This window comes from Acanthopagrus latus, chromosome 14 (assembly GCF_904848185.1).
Source record: "Acanthopagrus latus isolate v.2019 chromosome 14, fAcaLat1.1, whole genome shotgun sequence".
NCBI classification, from domain to species: Eukaryota; Metazoa; Chordata; class Actinopteri; order Spariformes; family Sparidae; genus Acanthopagrus; species Acanthopagrus latus.
Genome location: NC_051052.1, coordinates 1,704,739 through 1,727,053, shown reverse-complemented (window position 1 = coordinate 1,727,053; position 22,315 = coordinate 1,704,739). Strand labels below are relative to the sequence as shown.

The following is a 22,315-nucleotide window of genomic DNA, read 5'->3' as shown; positions in this document are numbered from 1 at the left end:
CGCAATCTAATAAAGGATGGATGATCATATTTATTATGTGCAAGAAAAATTACAGGAGCATGAATCATTGTCGATCAAAGGAAAAACTCCAAGACGCTAAACGAGATTGAGACAAGCGACGGTACACAAGAATAAACACCGGAGCTGCCTTTCCCAGATGGAAACCTCTGAGGATGAGAGAAATGTTTGCAGACTGACGCTGAAGTGTCCTTCTTTCTGTTGGACAGGTCAGAGTAATATTAAAGTTTACAACCGGCCATAGTACATATTTCCCCCTGCTGCTAATGAAACAAAACCTAGGTAATATACAATGTTTATTAGCAGTTGTGTTAGTTTCACTGAAAATACATGCCAACATGTATAACGTTAAATATCAGCCCACTGTAGCCTCAGTTTGTGCCTCTCAGAGGTGGTGGTAACGTTGCATTAGCAAGATTTAATTAAATGTATTACTTGTCTGTTGCAAGAGGACAACATATGGAGCAATAACTAACTAAGATAGTGAGGGCTGGGAGTGTGCCAAAGACAGGCAAAGTAATGACTTAGTGTGACAGATAAACTGAGAAGAATTAGGCTCAATATTTTTTTTTTTTACAGCGCACAATAACTTATTTGTATGATTCTAATGTCTTTAGTTATGATGTTTAGTTTTATAGTCTGAATAACTAAATTCATCTTCTCGTCATCACTTGAATTAGTAGAAGTACTCATGTTTAGAAAATTACTTTCTTGTGCCAGGAGTGCTGCAATCTCCAACGTCGCCACTAGACGCTGCCAAATTCTCAGCTGATTATAAACACCCCATAGTATAGTTATGAATATTATAATCAATTTCTGCATCTAAATCCCCTAAATCATACACACCAGACCTAATCAATACAACAGTATTAATAGCTAAATCAATCAAAAATAAAAGTAGGCCATGTCATTATGCAGAATGGCCCCTTTCATAATGTCAGAATTAAGTTGACAGTAGCATAAAGATACAAGCATCATTTTAATGTTAAAGCTGGTTAGGTCTAACTGTTTTTACTAACAACTCATCATAGTTTATATTCAAACTTTTATCTAAATGTAATTTTTGAGCAACAGTCAGTTATTTTTCGAATGCTGTAAATGATATACTATTCAAAAAAGTCAAAACTTTCAACTGATTTACCACAAAATGTCAATGCAGGTGAGTACCTTGCAAGTAGGTACCTTGCAATGGACATGATTCTGAAGAATGATACTGTTTATGTTCTTTTGGGAGTCACTGGCAATTTACCATTTCAAGTGCTTATGTATGGGGAAGTGTTGTTGAGGCCTTTTCTAAAAGTCAGAGCTTTTTTTTTTTTTTTCTTTTTTTTCCCAAGACCACTATTGAGCATCATTGGTTGTTCATGACATGCTTAGGGCTCAATGAAAATTAGCCACCACAAAATTTCACCATGTTCAGCATTTATTATTGAGAGAACAAATGTGTGAAGTGCATGATTTGTGCTGTAAGTAATCATAGACCTAGACACATGTCAGCTTTCTTTCTATATGGTTCTTTTGATTCAATTTTCAGTTTTGTATTGTGACAATGCTGTGCTGGTCTGGTTATGCTTAGACACAAAAAAACCCACTGAATTAGGGTTGAAAAAAGATCTTTTTGGCTGAAAATACCTGGTTTTGTGGCTGAAAGCACAGCTGAAAGTTGTCTTCTTACAATGATCCAGTGGTGCCCTGTTTACAAATGATCAACTGCTATCTAACCTTTTTTTGCTTGAAACGCCACTGCCATCCCCCTCACCTCAGGTCAGGTCATATAATTGTAATATTAATGTAATATAACACCTATTGCAGAAATGAGATATTGTACATTGGCCAATGACATGTACAAATGTGAATGTATCAGTGGTTTGTCAAAATATTAACTGCTCATATTTACCCTGCAGACTGGGCTGAAGCTTCCTGTTCAAGCTCTTGGATTAGAGTGAGTGGTTGTTCTGCTGGACAGAGACAATTCACAGGCCTTCCCTCTGGACTGAAGTTTCATATGAATGAGCAGTGATGAATCACGGTGCCTGTGGGCATTCTGATCACATGGTTGGACACAACTGATTTTCCTCTAATCTGGACAGCCTGAAACAAGTAAGTGTAATGAGGTGCATCACGACTGCTAGCTATATCGCTCTGCAGTGTTTCCGCCCTGTTAATTATGCTTAATTGTACTTCCCATCAATCATTCACAACAAGCGGTAAGTGGATCCATAGCAATGTCGGCTGCTGCTTCATCCATATATCTTCCGATCCACTTCATATTTATGTGATAGAGATGGAGAGATGCGTAAGACAGTGTTTGTGAGTAATGCTTGTCATTCCAATCAGCAGCCCCTTCAGCATGTCTAAATATGGAAACTGATTTCTCCACTAATTATTATAACCATAATTGCTTGCTATTTAGCATAATTCCTTTAACCTGACATCAGACGGCAGCAGAACATGCAGGAAACTTTTCAAAGTTTTAAGACACATCCTTTGATACAACGTGATTTAGGACATGTAATGGTATGAGGCTAAAATGAAATTATGAAGATACAGGTCAGAAAGGACTATGGGCTCTATCTCATGCCTGATGCAAAGCCAGGCACAGTGCAGAGCAAGTGTCAGTGCAACTGCTAGAGTCAGACAGACCCAGTTGTCATTTTAAAGCCCAGCATCCACATGTGCACATGTGCCAACCTGTGCACCCATGGGTGTGTTGGTCTTAAAATGAGGTGTGGCACAGGCGCACTGATGGGGCGTTAATTCTTGAGGCAGCAGAAAGTGACAGCACCACAGACCAACAAAAAGCTTGTCTAAAGTCAACAGCACAGTCTGATTCCTGCTGTTTAAAGGACACACAGTGACACAGGATGGCTCACAATACGCATGCACCCGAGAGGCTGCTCTCCATTATTTCATACATTTCCATGCACACAGTAATGTCGCTGCAGCAAATATTGCGGCTTATTTAGGCAACAAAACTAAATGCTGAAGAGGAAACTCTCTAGAGAAAACAGAATTAAACTTTAAGCTTCTGAAATAGCCGAACTGTCTTAGACAAGATGTTAGGATTTATCAGGAAAGCTTCTTCATCCCAAATTATTTTACTGTATGAATCCTGACTGTGTGTGACCTTTTGATTTGTAGAAGAAAAAAAAAAACGTGAATCATCGAGAAGTACCAACCAATCCTGTGGAAATGATCAAGGAAGTTTATCAGCTGTTCCTTGCGCACAAATGTGCATGTTAATGTAGAGATACACATATTGTTGCTGGTAATGTCATTCATATTTTCCTCATTAAAGACCTATTTAATGCCTGCATCCCACCTGTTATTGATCAGAATGGTACTGGAGGAACACCTCCCTGTCTAAAACTCTAATTTCTACTAAGACCTCAGAGAATAGGTCAGATTTTTACTCATCAGCATTAATTTCCTGCTTCTTTCACATAACTCCTTTTTATCTCTGTGTATGGAACACACAGTAAATAATATGTCTGTACACATGTAATGAAACCAAGGATGGCTGAGCCCTTTTGGGGCCCTTGGCAAAATTTTCAATGTTCAGTACTTCATGTTCATGGCAACAGTGGTGCATGTAGATGCAGGGTCGGTTAGCTCATTCAAATTTACAAAATATACATTTTTGTATATATAACTGTTAATGTTGTGGCTCTTGTTGCCTAAATACCTATTGTTCATCAGCATTGGAGAAGACGACGTGGGTTTTGAATTAACAGCAGTGGACTCTAGACTTTCTACCATCCAACCTGACCAGCTGGATCGCCCCAGGAAGGAGAGGAAGAGAGCTGGGACAAAAGTCATGCTCATCCAGCTTGGATTTAAGGCTGCTCCTGGCTAATGTCTGGTGACAGGGAAAAAAAAAAAAAAAAAAAATGGGTGAAATGGGAAACAGCCTGGCCAGGCAACAGTGAATCAGATCTCAGAAAAAGCAGTTGCAATCAACAGGCGGAGCATGTTCTGACAGAGAGCAGGACTACAGCAGTGCTCCAACACAGTCAGAGTGGATGGACAGCGTTTACCTGAAGATCAAACTCTAATTTGAAGTTGCTGGCTATATGATCGTCACCATCTTGTTGCAGCTGTTTTCAAAAACCTACAAGCACATTTTAAAAGATGCACAACAGATAGGTGTTTATATGTATACGTTTATAGACTAACTCTTTGTTTGAACGTGAAAAAACCTTCATTTGCTATCTAAGTTGAGTGTTTGCCAGTTAGTGTATGATGGGCTTTGCTTACCTCAAAGGCGGGAAGCAGAGGAAACTGCTAGCATCTGTCAAACCAACAATAATTCTAAAGTTGTTTACACTGTACACACACTGATGATCAGTCGATCTGCCTGACATCAAAGTGATGCCCTCAGGCCAGATATTTAAAGAGTTTTTGCCGAACTGAAACGGAAACTAGGCCCCTCAGCACACACACACACACACACACACACACACACACACACACACACACAAACATGCACACATGTGTACATGCACACACACTCACACAGGATGGAGCACCTGTGTTAGATATGGAAGACACTGTAAATCCATTCTGGACTGGAGACACATGGTGAGGAAAATTACATGATGTGGTGCAAATATCATGGTTCTGCCTCTTTTTTTTGCCTCTCTTTTCTTTCTCCATTCACTAAGAAAATGGTAATAGTGTTGGGAGGTGGTTGGGTGGCTTTGGGTCTGTGTATAATAAAGGGAACTCAAAGGGACTTTCAGGGAGACATCAGGGTCTTTAATTATTGCCTCAGTCCTTGAAAAGATACTTCACATGTGAAATGCAAGGTATAGTGAAAGCTGATGTGCTGAGTTCAACCCACAGCTCTGTGGGGATGTATCATGGTTACAAATGCTAGGCTGCCTAGCGACAACTGAGACATTTTTGTGTTGCCTACCGTCTCCTCCACACCGTAGCATTTGCAAAGTAAATGCTGCATAGGTCCAAAGCTAATCTCTCTCTTCATTTTCTGCCTGAAAATACCACTGAAATAAACTCACTTTCTTAATGCTTAAATCTCTGCAAGTCTTTAATATAATATTTTGACTGACTGATCTATGTGTAAAAACAGGGGACAGCAAGGGAAGCAATATATTCCTCAAAATCATTGAAGAGACAAAAGAAATCAGCCACTGAATAAGCTGAAGAGAGATACATATTAGGTTTAAACATCTGAGGTCGTACTAAGAACATTGTGTTTAGATTAAATATGGTTCATTGTTTCTGGCTTTCCACACTTTGGCTTTCCTGAGTTAGTCACCTCAGTTTTGTTAACTTTAGAGGGGTAGTAGTTTTTATTGCATTCCAATAAAGTTGAGTTGATCAAAAGCAACAGAGGCTGAGAATGAGTCAACCTCCCATAATACTGGATTACATTTTTAATGTCTCTAAAGTATACCCCCTGGTAAATGCCCACATATTTAAAATATGCCTCTTATTAAAAATGTTTCTTCTCCAAGCCCAAACTGTTTGTTGCACACTAGGATGGTTATTTTTGTATTTCCACCATCAAAAGTTGTGGATGGCACCAGAACAACCCCTCCATGCTGTCCGGTTTTGTGTCACCCTTCTGTTGAGGCACCAGTGCACTGATCCATTATTATTATTCATTATTAAAGGATGCTGAACATTCTGTGACATCACAGGAACACTGTCAGATCATGCTGTGATACCATTAGGGCATCAGGATAACCTTGTGGAGCCCATACCTGTTTGTGTGCATGCTGTTATTGGTAAAGAAAGATATAAAGAATCTACTGACACTTTTGTCATCTTTACTTCTTGCCAAGTACAGTTTATCTAATACACAGTGTCAGTGTCTCATCGTGTGTAACCTGAGGACTCAGATAACGGATGTAACACTCCAGACCTCTGGCCGATGTTTCCCTCCCATGCCTTTGTACTCTTTCAAACCTTTGAGGGAGAGACTCTTTAATTCAGCCAAACCTATAATAGAAAGACACAGACAGGCCAACTGACAGTTCACACCTTTTTTTTTATTGTTAGTGCAGAAATGTGAAAGAGACAGTGCTGTGGAGGAGGGTGGAGGTTCTACCTTGGCAGCTTAACAGGATGAAAGCAGCAACCCTAAAAGGCTTTTAAATAGCAGAGAATCGATGCTTCTCAATGAGTTAAATCCCTGTCATCTCCATGCAGGCCTGCTCACTGCATAATCTACCAACTGCAGCAGCCACATCAGTTTGATGAGATTGAGTGGGAGTGGCTGTCTGCTGAACAATTAGCTCCAGCCACAACCTTAGCTGCTGCCTTGGATTATACACTGTCACTCATTGACAGCTTTCCCTAGCTAACAACTTATGCTTCCTTTTGAAGTAACAAAATCCCTAAGCTGCAGTATGAGAAAACCTCCCTCCATCCTGTCTTCTCTAAAAGCCAGCGTCAAATGTATGCTGTCTGCATCTGTGACAGACAATGGGGGTGGGAGAAGGGATATTGTGTACTCTCTGCTGTTGCTTTGATGTTCAGCAGTAATAGAAAAATGGGTATTGGTGCCCAGCTGTGTGGGTGCCACTGCGAGTTGCTGCAGCGTTTTTGACTGACAGAAACAAATGAGTATCATGTTCATCTCTGAGTCTTTGAAGGGGTGTCAGTGTCACCCCACTGTTTTCTCAAATCTGTGTAATGGGAGCAAGAGAAATTGTCAGGCCTGCCTGAGCTCAATTTCACACACTTCATGAAAGTCAAGACTAGGTTGTCATTCTTACTTAATCCATACAAGGCCTGAAGCACTGTGGGTGGATTTAGTCCAGGACATCTCTGAAGTTAAACAGCAAACTATTAAAAGCTGCCTGCTGACCAAACAGTCTAAAAGGGCTGAGTTGAAGTGGAGTTAGACATCCGTAAAGAGCAATAGTTGGTTTTTCACCTCTGGGAGGTGGCTGCACAAAGATAATAGAATGGCTAAACAAGTTGGGCCGATCTTTGTTATAAACATTTTTCTGTCAGATAGAGGTGGCTATTGTCACTGATTTATTGACAAGGTCTTGATTTGATTGTAAATCCAATACCATTTCATTCACCATCATAAATTTCATAAGGAACCCTCTAACCTGGTGAATAAATTAAAATAACAATGGCTACATTAAGAACTGAAGAAAGTGGTTGTGTGTTTAAAATATGCCTATGGAGACATGAACAAGATATTCTTATAATTTTAGCAGTTAATATAGTTGCCTTTCTCAGCCTGTCTGCAGAGATGAGCAGTGGTGGTGCTGAAATCCACCGTAAGGTACTTTAATTTTCTATTATATGATTGCTGAATGGAGGGGAGATGCACTTTAATGCATAAATGTACAGAAAAGGGGCCGATACAAAAAAGTCATTGCAGGAGACTGAAAGAAACAGGGTATTTGGTGAGTGATGACTTTGGTTGGAATGAACACAGCTAATGTACACTAAAGTATTCTGGATGTTCAAGGTGAATACATCTACAGTCAAACACTCAAGTCTAACTTGAATAAACACAAATGATTGTATGATCAAACTTGGGTGAATATCCTGAAAACACTGACATCTTCTTAGCCTTAGCTAGCTTGCTAGCTTCCACCTAGTTGGGTCTGTTTAACAAGCTAGGCTAACTTCAACTCTACCCATACTCCACCTCTTTGCCCATATTTGATTGGCCGGGAGTCGCGCAGTCAGGTATTGCCAACATTACATTACATAACTTTTTTGGTACAAACATTTATACACTGCAGCCAACAGCCTTCAGCTAAACAGAATACCTACCTGCATTTGAGACATGGCTGATGTTCATTAAGGACCACAGGTAAAGGCATATACTGTATGATCAATCTCAGGATTTAATGAGTTGCTATTCAAGTGAAGCACATTTTGAAACCCAGCCCTAGTGCCAGATGTTGATAAGATCAGAATGCATCCATCTCTTCAAAACAGACACACATTCTTTACACCTACCAAGTGTAACTAAACTACATCACTGTGTGGAAATAGCCTCAGGGACCTCCACTGTGATGATGACAGCTGAAAATAGAGTATCAGGAAAAATGGCTCCAGTGATGTCAACATATACCATCATACAGAAGGTTTACTAAGATGTTATGTTTACCTGATCCTTGCTCATTTCTAGCGCTGAAAAAGATCTTTGTGGGTGAGAGAGCTTTGATTTGTATGGGTTGGAGAGTGGTGTGAGCGACAGCCAGGGATGATAAAGAAAAAAATTGTCTGGCACTTCACAATGTGTGAATGCTCATTTATGGACCGTCATTAGCAAGCTAATGCTAGCAACACTGTTATTGTAACTAAACAACTAGTGTACAACTAGTGCTCCTGCTGTTGTTACCAAACAGGTTCAGGTTACTGTCAGAACCCGCTGGACTGGACTGCTGCTGACCCTGCAATGCATTCAGCCCAAGAAAAATCAAGACAAAATGTAATCAAATTTGGAAGGTGATTTGTGACCAGAGATGAATTCATATATTTAAGTGTAAATATGGATATGGATTCTATTCAGCCCTTCAGTGGAAGATACACCACTGTGGAAACACATTTAGAAACCATTTTTACCATTCAAGCTGGCATATCATGTCCCAACCACCAAGTGGCTGACCCCAAAAGCCTTGTCCATAATTCCAGTCTTGTTTTAAGATATGGCGTTATAAAGGATAGAGAGAGAAAAGGATATCCACCAAGTACCTCTGGACTACCTTTTACTATTCTGTTATTCACAGACCGGTTAACAAAACACATCACCTACATCAGGTGTTAGAAATACTTTCATACTGCGTATAATCCATAGCGTTTTTTGTAGATGAAAATACATTTGTCCACTCCTTTTATGAACCAAAGGGTATATTCTCTCTTTAGTGGGCTGTGTGTTAGATCTGATCCATGGTCAGTTTATTAGCAGTCTGGCCCAGGACTCAAGTGGACTGTCCCTGAAGACTCCCCAGTTCAAGGCCTACATGGAATTTCTTATTAGTGGGTCACTCAGCGGTGTGATTTATTCTGGCACTCCGTATTGATTCGGGAGGGAGTGCAGATGCTCACTCAGTGAGAGGGCTTTGTTTATTCACCATTTTGCTATTGATATATATTTTCATAGCCACATCAGAGTGACAGGCCATCGGTTAGAAGAGTGGCGTTATCTCAAACTGAGATGGTGTGTGGATAGGTCCAGTAATAAGGACATTAAACATCTCTGACTAGAAAAGGGTGACCTTCCTGCCATAAATAAGAGCAATGTATTTTTGTGGGCTTACCAGGACTGTGAAGATGAAACACATCCTTCCCTTTTCTACGTCTATGAGCCAGAACCAAAGAAGAAAATAGCAGTAACTCAAACTAACATTTACAGAGCATGTGCATACACAGCAGAAGCTCCCTTATTTAGCTCAATAAATATGACGTCTCATGTCGTTGGCTGGACCTAAAAAGACTTTTGACGGGAGATTTTTTGTGGTTGTTGGTCTTCTGAAGGGAACTGTACATTTATTTGGGGCTGAATATACTCTATACTGTAAAGGCAAAAACTCTTAAACAGATAGATGCAATTCACAGATTTACCAAATTTAGACTGGAAGAAAAAAAAAGATCTCACAGCTCTGCTTTAGACTGCAGAAAGGATACTGTATACCTCAACACTTGTCATGCAACTGCTCAGGCATGTCTGTTTCACTGGAGGGTAAATACAATATACATATACAATTCAACAGACAGTCAAAGCACAGGCATCGGGAAAAAATTACAATGAATATGTTGTTATGTCAAAGAATTAGCTTGTGTAGAGCAATTGAGTGCCTAACATAACTCATAACAGCATGAAACCTTCTCATATCTCAAGTCATCCATGTGATTATGTCATAGAACTTCTTCATTTTATGCTCTGATTTCACTTAATGTAGCCACCTACCAATTCACTAAAGACATCAAATTGAACAACGTTTGGAAAACATTTGAGGTAAAATTACACACATACCGGTAATTTGATCCACTGCCCTGAGTAAGCTTTAGAACAGCCTCTAGATAGAAACTTTTGCCTTTGCTTTTGTAAAGCAGAGCTGTGTGGTGTGTAGAACGCACAAGATAACAGACAGCAGAACAGTCCTCTGTGGTTTTCCCAAGCCTGTCACCTGACAGTTAAGGACTAGTCAGACTGGGACAGTGACAGTTTGAGGTCAGAGTATGTTTCAGCTCAGCTCAGTGGTTAGGCAACTGGAGCACTACAGGAAGGAACAGCTCGTAAATGGCAGGTATCCTAAAAGTTAGACCCCCTCTAAATTGAACTGACAATGCTTGTACCCATGATGATATCATCAGATAGTAAACAGGCAATCAGTGCTTTGGAGAGGTCGCCCTACAGCTGCTTCATAGAATTTCTACAGGTCCACTACGTATAAGACAAATAAAACTCTGTGCCTCATACCTGATAGCAACTGAAAGTGTTTATGACACCCACAAATGAGAAGGTTGGGAGAGAACAAACAGCATGCTGATGATTTGGCTATCCTTGGAGCCTGGCCAGTACTGGAACCTTGAATTGAACATTTGCTCTGAGGGGGAAGAAAAGGCCCACAGGATAATTATCATGGAGCTAAAAAGGGGGATGTGTTCTCTCAGGAATATGCTTGTTTAAGCAAATGTCATGCCAGTTAAAGCCACAACAAGGACCTTAATTTGTGTTGCTTCTGGCAACCCCTGTGGACAAAAGGAGTTGGATTTCCACCACCTCATGTCTTGATCTGGAATCATATGTATTTACTGAATACGAGTAAAAGACAGACATGCATAGCAATGGGGTCATGTATTTGTGTCAATGTAAGATTAATAACTTTGTTTTAGATCTGTAGATCTCTCAATTCATTTTCTGGATGTTGTGTTTTGATTCAGAGGCATAATAAAAAAAACAAAATCAGTTTTATGACCTATCAGCCCAGATTATTCAGTATCCAACCAATGACAGGCAATGACTATTGAAATCATACAGAGCAAACCAATCTTCTCGATGATGGTCTTGTTTGCATCTGTAGTTCATATAGAGACAACAGTCCCACAGTTACTTGTAGTATGTTTATTATGAAATATATTGTGTAGAAATCAGCATTGTGAAAGACTGGTTAGCACTGACATTTAATTACCAATGAAGCTAATTAAGCTACGACACTGAGCATTATTATTTTAATCCAAAGTATGATCTTTTCCTAAACCTACCCAAGTAGTTTTAGAGCATAAACCCAACCAAACATCTTTGATGCCTAAACCGAAACAAACCTAAACTGTTTGACTTTGTTATTAACAGCGCGAAAGTCAAAACTTGCCACAACGTGTAAACTGTTTGTCAGCATGATTTACTGTATTTTGAAAGTCTAGCCTGACGTTGCCTGACTGTGGAGCACTACATGTACAGAAAACTTGGGGGTAGATATTGTGTCATCATCTGAAGGTAAAGGCCACTGATCAAGAAGTCCACAAGGCAGCAACTGGCAACATGTCCATGGTGTACTCAGTGTGAGCTGGGATCTGCTCCAGCCTCCTAGAGGATGAGCCTTCTCTGGATTAACATAGAGATGGAAGGATTGTTGTTGCGTTGTTTCGATTGCTGCAACACTGAACCCAGTCAAGAGAATACTTTGCGAGTGTACTTATAGTCAACATAAGGAGAGAGGCAGAGAGTCAACACGGAATGACACACCTTACTACCTGTGAAACACAGGCAACAACTCAGCTGAAATAAAGGCCAAAGTTTACTGTGGCCTGTAGGCTTAATGACTGTAAAATGTCCCTGCTTTTGAACACCTTCGTTCTTGAATATTGCTACATTAATAGCTGGCATTGTAAGCTCAAGGGAGGAAAGGCAATTAAATATAAAGTTAGAGGAGAACATTTAATAACTCTCCTGCTCGTGTGCTGTATTTCTATTCATCTTCCTCTTTTCATTAAAAACATGTCTGTTACTTTTCAGAGAAAGAAATGAAATTCACTCAGCATAAACTATTTCTGTATAGAAATGAATTGGCGGTGAAATAAAGAGAAAAGAGCTAAGCAGACTTACGGAGGGAGTGCCACTCATCCTGCCTTATCGTCTTGGTGATGTTGTAGGAGAGGTTTTTGGGTATTATTGCAGAGGAGTAGTGATACTTGATGTAGGAGCACCTTGCAATGGAACCTGCAGAGAAAAAAAAAAGAAAAAAAGGATTTCTTAAACAAAAACCACTTGGACTCGTAGGTCATTGCATTAGATCCACACTGATGACAGGCACAGTCAGGACTGAATGGAACATAAAGATAACATTGTTCCACAGTGTCATGATTGAGCTGGAGAGTTAGTTATAAATGAAATACCCAGACAGTGGCAAATCTCTCTTCTTTCCTAAAACAATAGCAATCTGCTGTTGTAAGAGACCCTATTGTGTTGATGCTGAAGACTGCTTTCCACATACATTTCTATTATCTATAACTCTGATACAATGGCTGTCAGAAAAATTATGTGTTCTTCAAAAGCGATGAACTAATCAGCTAAGGGAAACATTTGGTGTATAATTATAAATGTCTTTGTGAGTCCCCTGGCCTGGTGATGTGTGTGTGATTTTGACATGAAATGTTTCCCTGGCAATGTGGACCTTAGTTAAACTGGCAGTCAGAAGGATGTCTCCATTAATGGAAATATGCTGAGGCCTCACAGAGCTTCTTGGTTGTTTGGTTAAACACTTATAACCACTTCTTAACACTTTCTTGACTAAATTGTGATACTGTGAAAATGACTCTTCTCTCAGTAGCATGTAACACCCACTTACAATTTAAAAACAAAGGCACCAAAATCACTTTGTTAGGTTATGATTCAGCTTAAATGAAGTCTTTTCTTAAAACAGTCACTTATTAAAGGTACTTGTCACAAATAGGACAAGAATTAGACAGCTAGTAAATGTGTCTAGAATTAATGGGTTGTGGTAATATATGTTTCTTGCTGTTGTTTTGTAAAACAGCCAGCCAGCAGCGGAGCTGATACAGCAGATTTTGTGTTGTTCCCCAGTAAACACTGCGACGTCTTTAGCTATCACAACAGCAGTGTCTGTGGGCTGCAGACCGGCGGCAGCCCACCCTGCAGACACCCAGCCTGTTTGCTCCACATAGCCCAGAGATGCTTTGGCAGTGAAGAGGTGCTGTGGGGGATGAGAGATCCCAAGAGGAGCAGCAGCAGACTGGGAAGGAGGCCGTCGGTATGTTCACCTACAGCTCATAAACCGTATCAGAACCACACGAAAACCAGACATAACCAGAGCTACGCTGTTAGTCCCGTCAAACCTCAGGTGTGTGACACTTCTGTTTGTTTCTTGTGTTAATCTGAGGAAAATTAAAATGTTGACATCAAGCCACACAGATGTTTCATCTATTGTGGAGCAGAATCTTCATATAAATATAAAAATAAATATAAATAAAGTTATAAATGACATAATGATATCATTATTAACAATGCAACAACACATCAGGAGCATTTCAGTGTTCAGCAAGACGGAGCTAATTTTAACTACTTACTATTGACATAGGTGGTTATATCTATAACAATGCATTAAAAGCTAATTACATATTGTGTAATGTCTTAATTTATTAAGACATTATTATTATTGGAGTAAAAAAGGAACATATTTCCCTCTGGAATGCAATGGTACAAAATGAAAATACTTAGGTAAAGTATGATAGTGTTGAACTATGTTGGCATGTGAGGATCCCTGGACAGGCCTACTGTTTCCTCTCCACCTTTAGAGTGTGACACAAACAATGGAAGGACCTTTTAAGACTGGCTTTAAGACACAGACTTCTGCTGATGTTGTAGCAGGAACAGAAAGGTGGCTAGCAGTGATTTGACCTCTGCTGTAGGGTCGTGGAGCTGGTATGGATCTTGCCGATGTTTGAGGAAGCCTTGGAGGGATTGCTGGCGTGAGAGATTGCAAATAGACCGATAAAACTGATGACCTTGACAGGAGGTTCATCAGACTAGTCTAGCAATGGGCTTCCATTACACAACCAGCACTCATCTAAACACAGCTTACCACTGTGCAGGAAGCTCCCACTCTATATTGCTCACATAATACATGAAGAAAGCCACTAGAGAAGACAATCTACAGTAAAAATGTACATGCATTAACAATGTGGGGCTTCTAAAGGCAGGTATAGAAAAATAAAACACTTATGATCAAGAATAGGCTGTATGTAACTGCTGCTCATTTATATGAACATTTACCATTTAGATTATCTACAGTATATGGTGTTGTCATCTGTTACACCCAAACACTCTTTCTAATAAACTGGTTAAACTACGTGTTGTTAGAGAAGTACAGACAAACATGCTAAAAACATTGCACATATTATGCAGTGCTGTGACTTTTGGAACTTCTTCGTGTTTCGGAATAGCTTTATTTGGCTATTGCAACTCAAAAAAAAACATGTTACATATGTAGGTTCTGTCACGTCACTTAGATAACTTAGTTACCTTAATTATGTTACATCATTCCAAAACAAATCAATCTTGACACTCGATCACATCCCGTTTTTTTTTCCCAGTGTATGATCCATCCAACAACCCTGACAAAAACCTGACATGGACTTCTCTCGCTGTTTAACTGAAGTGCATCAGAGGGGCACTTCAAGTGATGCTAAAGGGGAAACTACAGCATCATACTTAAAAACTCAGGGCCACTGACCAAGCTGCTGTATTTGATGCTGAGTGTTCAAACAGGGTGGATAACAAGGTCAAGCTACATCTGCTTTTAGAACTGAGAAAGTACGTCTACTAATCACACCACGGCAAGAGATCTTTCCTCAGAATAACATAAACAATAGTCATTTTATTGGTTTAATCAAACAACAGTTGCTCTGGGTTTTTCTGGTGGTTTTTTCTTCAATTCCCTGCTGTGCTGCTTGTATTAAATTTGCTGACTTCGTCCAACAGGACTGACCATTTTTAGTCCCTCTAGGGACTTTGGAAGCTTTTTTAGGACATCCAATAATATGAAAGTGTAACGAATCAATGCTTTTGCTGTCCTATTCCATTAAGTGGCCAAAACTGTCCAAATTCAGGGTAGAACGAAACAGATTGATCATCAAATGTTTGTACTCTGATGCATGTGCACCAAATGTCACAGAATCCTATACATCATGCGTTTCGTGTACAATGATATATTGTAGTTTACGGCTGCTGGATGATGACTACAGGATCACAGTCAATGATTGCACCATAGTCTGGGTGAATACTAAACTTCATATGGCTGTAATTCATTTGTGATATTTGGACACCAGTTGAACAACTGAAGTAATTCCAAACAAACAGTCTGTGCACCGTTTAAAATGAATGTGCCTGTATCTAAAATGCCTGACTGCAGACAACTCGACTTCGAAATAAATTAAATGAAAACAAGAAATCTGTCCCTCTGATCTTACTGGCAGTGAGCAATCATCTCACATCCTACTCACTATCCAACTGTCTACATGAGGATGTGACTGACAGTACACACGGCCTGTCATTTGTTCATTCTTTTGAAAATCTTGATATTAATTTGGAGACAATGACATGGCTGGCAAGGTAGTTCAAATCATATTTACATTCAACTGTATACAGTGTATTGAATTTGGATCTTGCTAGCACAACATTAGCTCACTGGCTAATAGCTGAACTGGAGGGCTCTATAAGCTGAGCACATTTAAAATATAACATTTATAGGCAGTTCATTCTTTTTGTTGGAGCAGTCAAAAAGTTTCCTTTGTATAAGAAATGTATGGGATGGCAATGACTATTCCATCTATTAGTCAAATCCTCAGGTGTTGCCGGGGCAAAGAAGTTATGACTTTTTAAAAAGCAGATTTTGGTCATCAAGTGACCATGGTATATGCAGAATAATGCCCTTCAGGCTTTCCATATTCAGGCAGTTATAGCAACCATCTGATGCACATTTAATTAATTAGGCTAATGTTTGATAATGGACACTTTGTAGGCAATTGTCCCTCAGAGAAATGATAGCAATATGGCCTTTAGGTCTTTTTGCTAAGAGGCAGACAATAAACGTATGTTATTTGCCGTATTCATTTTAATACAGGTTCTGCCCAAAGGGGAAACTTTGCCTTGAGGGTGGTACTTTACAAAAGTCACATTATACATAGGTCAACATATTTTTTTCAATAGTTTTAAAGCTTTGTTGTGGTGGATTAACATGATAGGTTACAGCACTACATTTTGAAATAACATGTAACTTAGATGGACACTCTCCTTTATCACTGAGTTTTTCAGTATCATGGTAATGTAATATTATGTGATAAAGTTATTTAGATCAGAATCATCACCCAACTGCATATTTTAAAGATAGAATTATATATTATGTTATAGTTGCTTTCATGACATCAAGAGCCTCATACAATACAATTAACACACAACGCAATATTAAACTGCAGGGACAACAACTGCAATTGTACTGCACAGTATTAATATGTTTTTCTGAGTCAGAAGCATGTCAGGCACTGCACTATGATGGGAAGTCACCTTCACATATCGCTGCTGTACTGTAGAGATGGATGAGTAAGCATAATGCCTGACAGGGGGCTGGAGACTCCTTTATCACAAGGGCATTCTCACTTCTGTCTGGGATTTTTATAGCAAAGGTATCCACTGCAGCCAGGGTTTCAAAATTAGTGAAGTCAGAATTGTTTCATAAGGAGCTGTTATCTGTTTATACCTGAAAAAAAAACACAGTCAGCTTTCCCCTCATTTCTTTTTTTTTTTCTTTTTCATCTCTGTTCTTTATTAAGTCTCTCCCGCACTGTTAGCTGTCAGAGCTGTCAGATCAATGTGCAGAGAGAGAGGTGGGTAGAGTAGTCAAAGAATGTACTCAAGTATAAGTACTGTTACTTTGTAAAATCAAAAAGGTAGTAGAAGTAAAGGTTGTGTTCAAAATGACTATGACTAAATGACTTGAGTTGTGAGTAACTTCAGATATTAAAAAAAAAGAAACAACACCAAACACTTTACTGTCTTTTTGTTTGATGTGATTATTTCAACCACCATGGTCTTTTTCGGGTAAAGATAAGAAGGTGAACAGGCATGTTTTTGGATGAAATAACACAATCAACAATCAACTTCTGAATAGATAAAATGCCACGTAAACACGAGGACAATATTCACAGTTTATATCTCATAAGTGTGAACAAAATGATTAACATTATTATTTAACTCTTTTCAGTTGAGATGATGCCAGCAAGTAAGTAAGTGTTAGCGTGTTAGTGTCCTTAAACTTAAATCACACGTCCCAGTGCTTATCACAAACAACCACAGTTTAGGGTCGACACACATATCCAGATATTTCCAATGACATGAAGACAGTAAGATTAGAGATGTGGCCAAGTCAGTCTGTTGTTTTTTCTGAAAGTGTCTCAGAAAATCTCATCTGACCTCTTGACTTCACCTTAACCTGATGACCCTCTGTGTCTGTAACATTACATCAGCAGTTTGTCTTTTTATGTATGTGCATAATTTGGTCTCTGCTTCTCGTGGCTGGTTCTTGCTTCTTCTCTATTCATCAGTCTACAGCAATGAATGTGACTAATTAAATGCGCACAACATCTGGAATATTTTGCTACATTAGAGCAGAAAGCAGGAGTGATAGTAGTTTTGAAGCGTGCACAGTGTGTATATCAAACATATACGTTTTAACACAACAGACACACTTCCTGCTCTCCATCAAGTCTGAGGAATTCACAGCTGCAACCTACTGCACTGTGCACTACTAATTCCTTCTGTCATTACACTGCTTTGAGCAGTCATGTGGAGGCATGGCTTCTGCTTCTGCAGAGCCGGTGATGATGAGCTTAAAGTGGCTTGACAATTTTTTATTAAAACAGCGGCTGAAGTCACCACACAGCCAGTCGAGTGGAACTAACCACTACAGTCAGCTCTCTCAGAGGGAGAGGACTGAGCTAATGCTGGGCGTATCTTAGAACACAGTGTCAGACTGCATGAGATACATGCATGTGCATTATGGTGAGAATACACCTGCCACTAACTTGATAAGTGTATTTCAGTATTGATCAATTCGTAGAACTGCAGAACATCTGTTAGTAATGGCAGCAATGGCAGTTGTAGCAATGACACATTTTTCTGATAACATTATATATATATATATATATATATATATATATATATATATATATATATATATATATATATATATATATATATATATATATATATATTGCAACTGTTATAAAAAATCCAATTCTTGAATCTGCCCCTTTATCTAAATCCACACCAAAAGTTATTAGGATTTATTCTTTGCCTACAGCCAAAAGTTAAAATTTGTGGAACTCTCTCCAAACAACAGACACGCGAAAACATAACCTGATTGGAGCTTTATAAACCTGAAAACCAAACATACATGGATGCATTACAACAGCCAAAGCCAGCCGCCGGTAGTAGATAAATGCGAGCTGTGCACTGCATACTGTTTTTTAACCTTCACATAGCCAACAACCATGTAGACCGCTTTCATGGCACACATTTTGATTTGTCAAACCAGGAAAAGCACAGGTGTGACCAATAACACTGGCAAAGGCTCCATTCTATTGTGTTACAGTCAGCCATGTCAATGATTAAGCATGCACAATACTAGTACCCTTGAACTAGATCAACTAAAAAGGATGCAGCCTTCATTAATGTTATAGGTTCCACATCTGCTTTCCTTGCCTCAACAGTGTATCTGCCATGAAAATGCAATATTAAGAAATCCAGAACCGCAAATCCCACATTACATGACGTCTGTATTGGGGAAGCCTAATGAGACTTTATTAATCATTATATTTTCTGGTTTCTATGGGTTAGGGTTAGTCTGTGTGTCTATGTTCTGCATGTTGAGTGTTACTATTGCTTTGAAACATGCTCTGTAGGTATGCTTATTAGTGAATCACCTCGACACACTAACAACAACTGCCACTCCTGGGTAGACACCTGGCAGTTGATTTGCACTGTGGAGAAATGTGAAATCAGCAAGCTTGTTTATTTCTGTTACATTTTAAGATATGTACGCTTGAAAAACAAATTGAAATAACATGACAGAAAGAATTAACTGTATATTTGATACTTTGATATATTTTACATATCAGTTTGGCTGTTCAAACTCTGGCCAGATGGAGAGAGTATAAACATGTTTCGTGGGAGCAGGTGATCTTATCTCATTGAGTGTCTGACCACAGCTGTTGTGTGTGACAGTTACCACATATGACATCTGCTGATCTCACACTGAGACACAAATGTCAAATGTACCTGACAACAATTTACGGGATAGGTGTTCCAAAGCAACACTTTTGTTACTGAGAAAATGATGAGGATCCTTTTAGTTTTACAGCAGTAACTAACATAAAGTAGGCTGGAGAATGAGAACAAAAGCACATCCTGTGAACCCATTGAATCTGCCTTTACAGCGTGTTTCCTAAATGTATTCTTGCCTCAGGTAATCCAGTCTTCCAATTTAAATATTTATAAAGGGATAAGGCACCACACAATGCTCTTTTAAAAAAAAATCTTAAACGTTTAAAATGCAGCGATCAGCAGCCGAGTCTCGACCATATCCAAATATTTACCTGTGGCAGAACAATTACGTATTCACTCCGAAACAAAGTCGTTTGCTCTGGGTCACCGAAGATGTGAACTAACATGAGTCAACAGCTTTTTGCAGCAATGAACAGCCGTTCTTACAGCAGCAGCTGCGTGACTCAGTCCTGCGCCTGGCAAGCTTACAGGAACATGTTGAGCATGCAGGAAACAGCACAAGAAAACCATGAAGGAAAAATCCGGTTTTTACACAACCGTATTAGTGGACATGTTCAAAGCCTTCAGAATTTGCCCATGTTGCGGTACCATCTTTTAAAGCTGTAAATGATGGGTAAAATGTAATCACAGCCAACAACAAACTGTCAAAAAGAACAAATAAGCTGCTTCTGGTTTTACATAACCAGACGCTGCAATAAGATTAAGACAAGATTATTTTGGGCCATTGGGGGAAAGCAAAACAAAGCCAAAATATAAAGTTGTTACACCAAAGTGTCGGCAGGTAGTTTATGCACAGAACCTCATTAGCATTAACACAGAGTCACATTTGTGTCAACTTGATGAATGTTAGTCCAAGTGTTTCACTTTCATATGTATTAGTCAGAGCATTTAATTCATTGAGTGCTGTTGGGATTAGAACTCTAACAAAAAATAGTTCTAAATTAACTTCAACCATAGCAAATTCTAAAGTAACACATCATGACACCATGGCTTTCATTCTCATCCACCTAAGGACTGGATTAGATTTTTGTATCTGTAATTCATAAATCCTACAAATCGAATTTAGTAAAAATAACATTCTCTGACCACAAACTAAATATAATTATTGGAATTAAAAATCTGGAATGACTTATACCTCTGCCAGGGTCAGCTAGTTAACTAGCTAGCTAGCTAATGTTACCTTGTAGTGCTGATTTCAGCATGAAAGTCCCACATTTTGAAGTAGGTTAATGTTGCCATTTGGTAGCATATAAAGCTGTACATTTAACTTTAGTCCATCAGTGACACTCCAGCAGGTGGTACTGCTCCTTTAATATCAGTGCAGACTGGCAGGGTAAGAGCATAGGTGGCTAATGTCTGCCTATAAAGAACCACTAGTGGCCAGGTAAAGCAGCAGTGTGTTAGGATCCACAGATGAATTCATTAATTTTCAGCCCTGGTCCTGTGTGGTTCAGAGAAATCAAGGGGGCACTCAAAACTGAGGGGCAGGGTTACAAACAGGAAACTACAAACTACAAAAGCTTTTGCTAAATCAATATATCAGTTGAAAATTCCATACAAAGCATTCACACCCACAGGCATGTCAAGTACCAATGAATGAAGAGCCTGCCACACTGTAAGAATGCAGTTGTGCACGAAGTGGGAGTAGAGAATGAGAATGAGGAGTAATCTGATGCTGGGACTGTGTGATACATTTAATACCCTGCTACATCAATCACCATCTGCTTCCCTCAGCCCGAAGCTGCACTGCAGCGTTTGATTTCCTGACCAGCAAGCGCTACATTAACGTCTCCACTGCTTGTCTTTGCAGATGATGACACCCGAGGAAGTCTAATCCCAAACCTCGGGCATTTGCACCGTGAGACTCATTACATTACACAACATTACACCCCTTCACTGAGAAGCACTCCTTGCAGCGCTGAGACTGGGGCATATTGCTCCTGCTCTCCCAAATGGATTTGTAACTCTGTCATTTTAGCCAAATTGCCCTTCAGCCTTCTGCAAACATCTCTGAGCCAGACATTTCCTCTCTGTTCGTGATGAAAGTGATTGCACTGAAGTGGGGCTGTACGTATGTGTTTGTATGCATCTGATGCCCATCTGAGTGTAATGTACTGTCTGAATTTACAGTATTCAGTGTATTTACAGAGTATTTTTGGACTCTGAGGTTTAAGGATGACCGACAGTCGAGGGGGACTTGGTTTAATCTTGTCAACAAGCAGTGGTGCTTGACCTTTGGTTAAAGGTTAATTGTAACTGTGTCTTTTGCTCTCTGCTGTCTTGATGATGAAGATGAAAGATTGTGACGTGGACATAGAGTGTCCTCCAGTGAATTTGACTCAAGAATTATCAAGAAAGGAGGAAGTATTAAAATGAGGTATCTTAAATAGCTGTTCCATCTCTGTGGATTCAGTACACATTCAACCTCCATCAAGATGTTTATATACAGTTTCCACCAACTCATATTTGTCTTTTATTACAAATTTGTTGCAGGGCTGACCCAGTCAAGGTTTTGGTTTGACTGCAATCAGATTTCTCTAATTTATTTGCAGAGTAATATTTTGTTTACTGAAATGTTGATTGAATATCTAGCATACAAACTAAAATGACAGATTTGGCTACCAAAGTTATCACACCTTATTTTTAGTGAGCTACATGATCTAAATACTGAAGGTTCTAAGCAATTAAATAGAACTAAAAAATCAGAGTCTGGCTGGTAAAATGATACTGAATTTACCAAATGGTATATAAATAACACAACTCATTTTGCATATCATCACAATGCATTTTTTGTGTCTTAGTTGTGTCATGTGGCCTGTCATTTAGCACCATTAGGCCTTCACTAAGTGACCTTTAATGCCATGTTACAAAGTATAAAGAACACCAAAGTCCATGTACACAGGATCTCCATCTAGGAGACAGCTGTTGTGTATGTCTTATGGTTAGGACTGGCTGCTAGTCAACAGATTAAACATGATGGGGGTTTAACAT

General features: G+C 39.3%; 1 protein-coding gene across 5 annotated transcripts in view; it reads right to left on the bottom strand.

Annotated features, from left to right (window-relative positions):
* tmem178b (transmembrane protein 178B) overlaps positions 1–22,315 on the bottom strand; it is a 114,597-nt gene that overhangs the window by 40,436 nt on the left and 51,846 nt on the right. For all 5 annotated transcript variants that reach the window (XM_037122538.1, XM_037122542.1, XM_037122539.1 and 2 more), the window contains one exon: positions 12,071–12,184. In XM_037122538.1, coding sequence (XP_036978433.1) covers positions 12,071–12,184 — 114 coding nt within the window. The remainder of the gene's footprint in view (positions 1–12,070; positions 12,185–22,315) is intronic.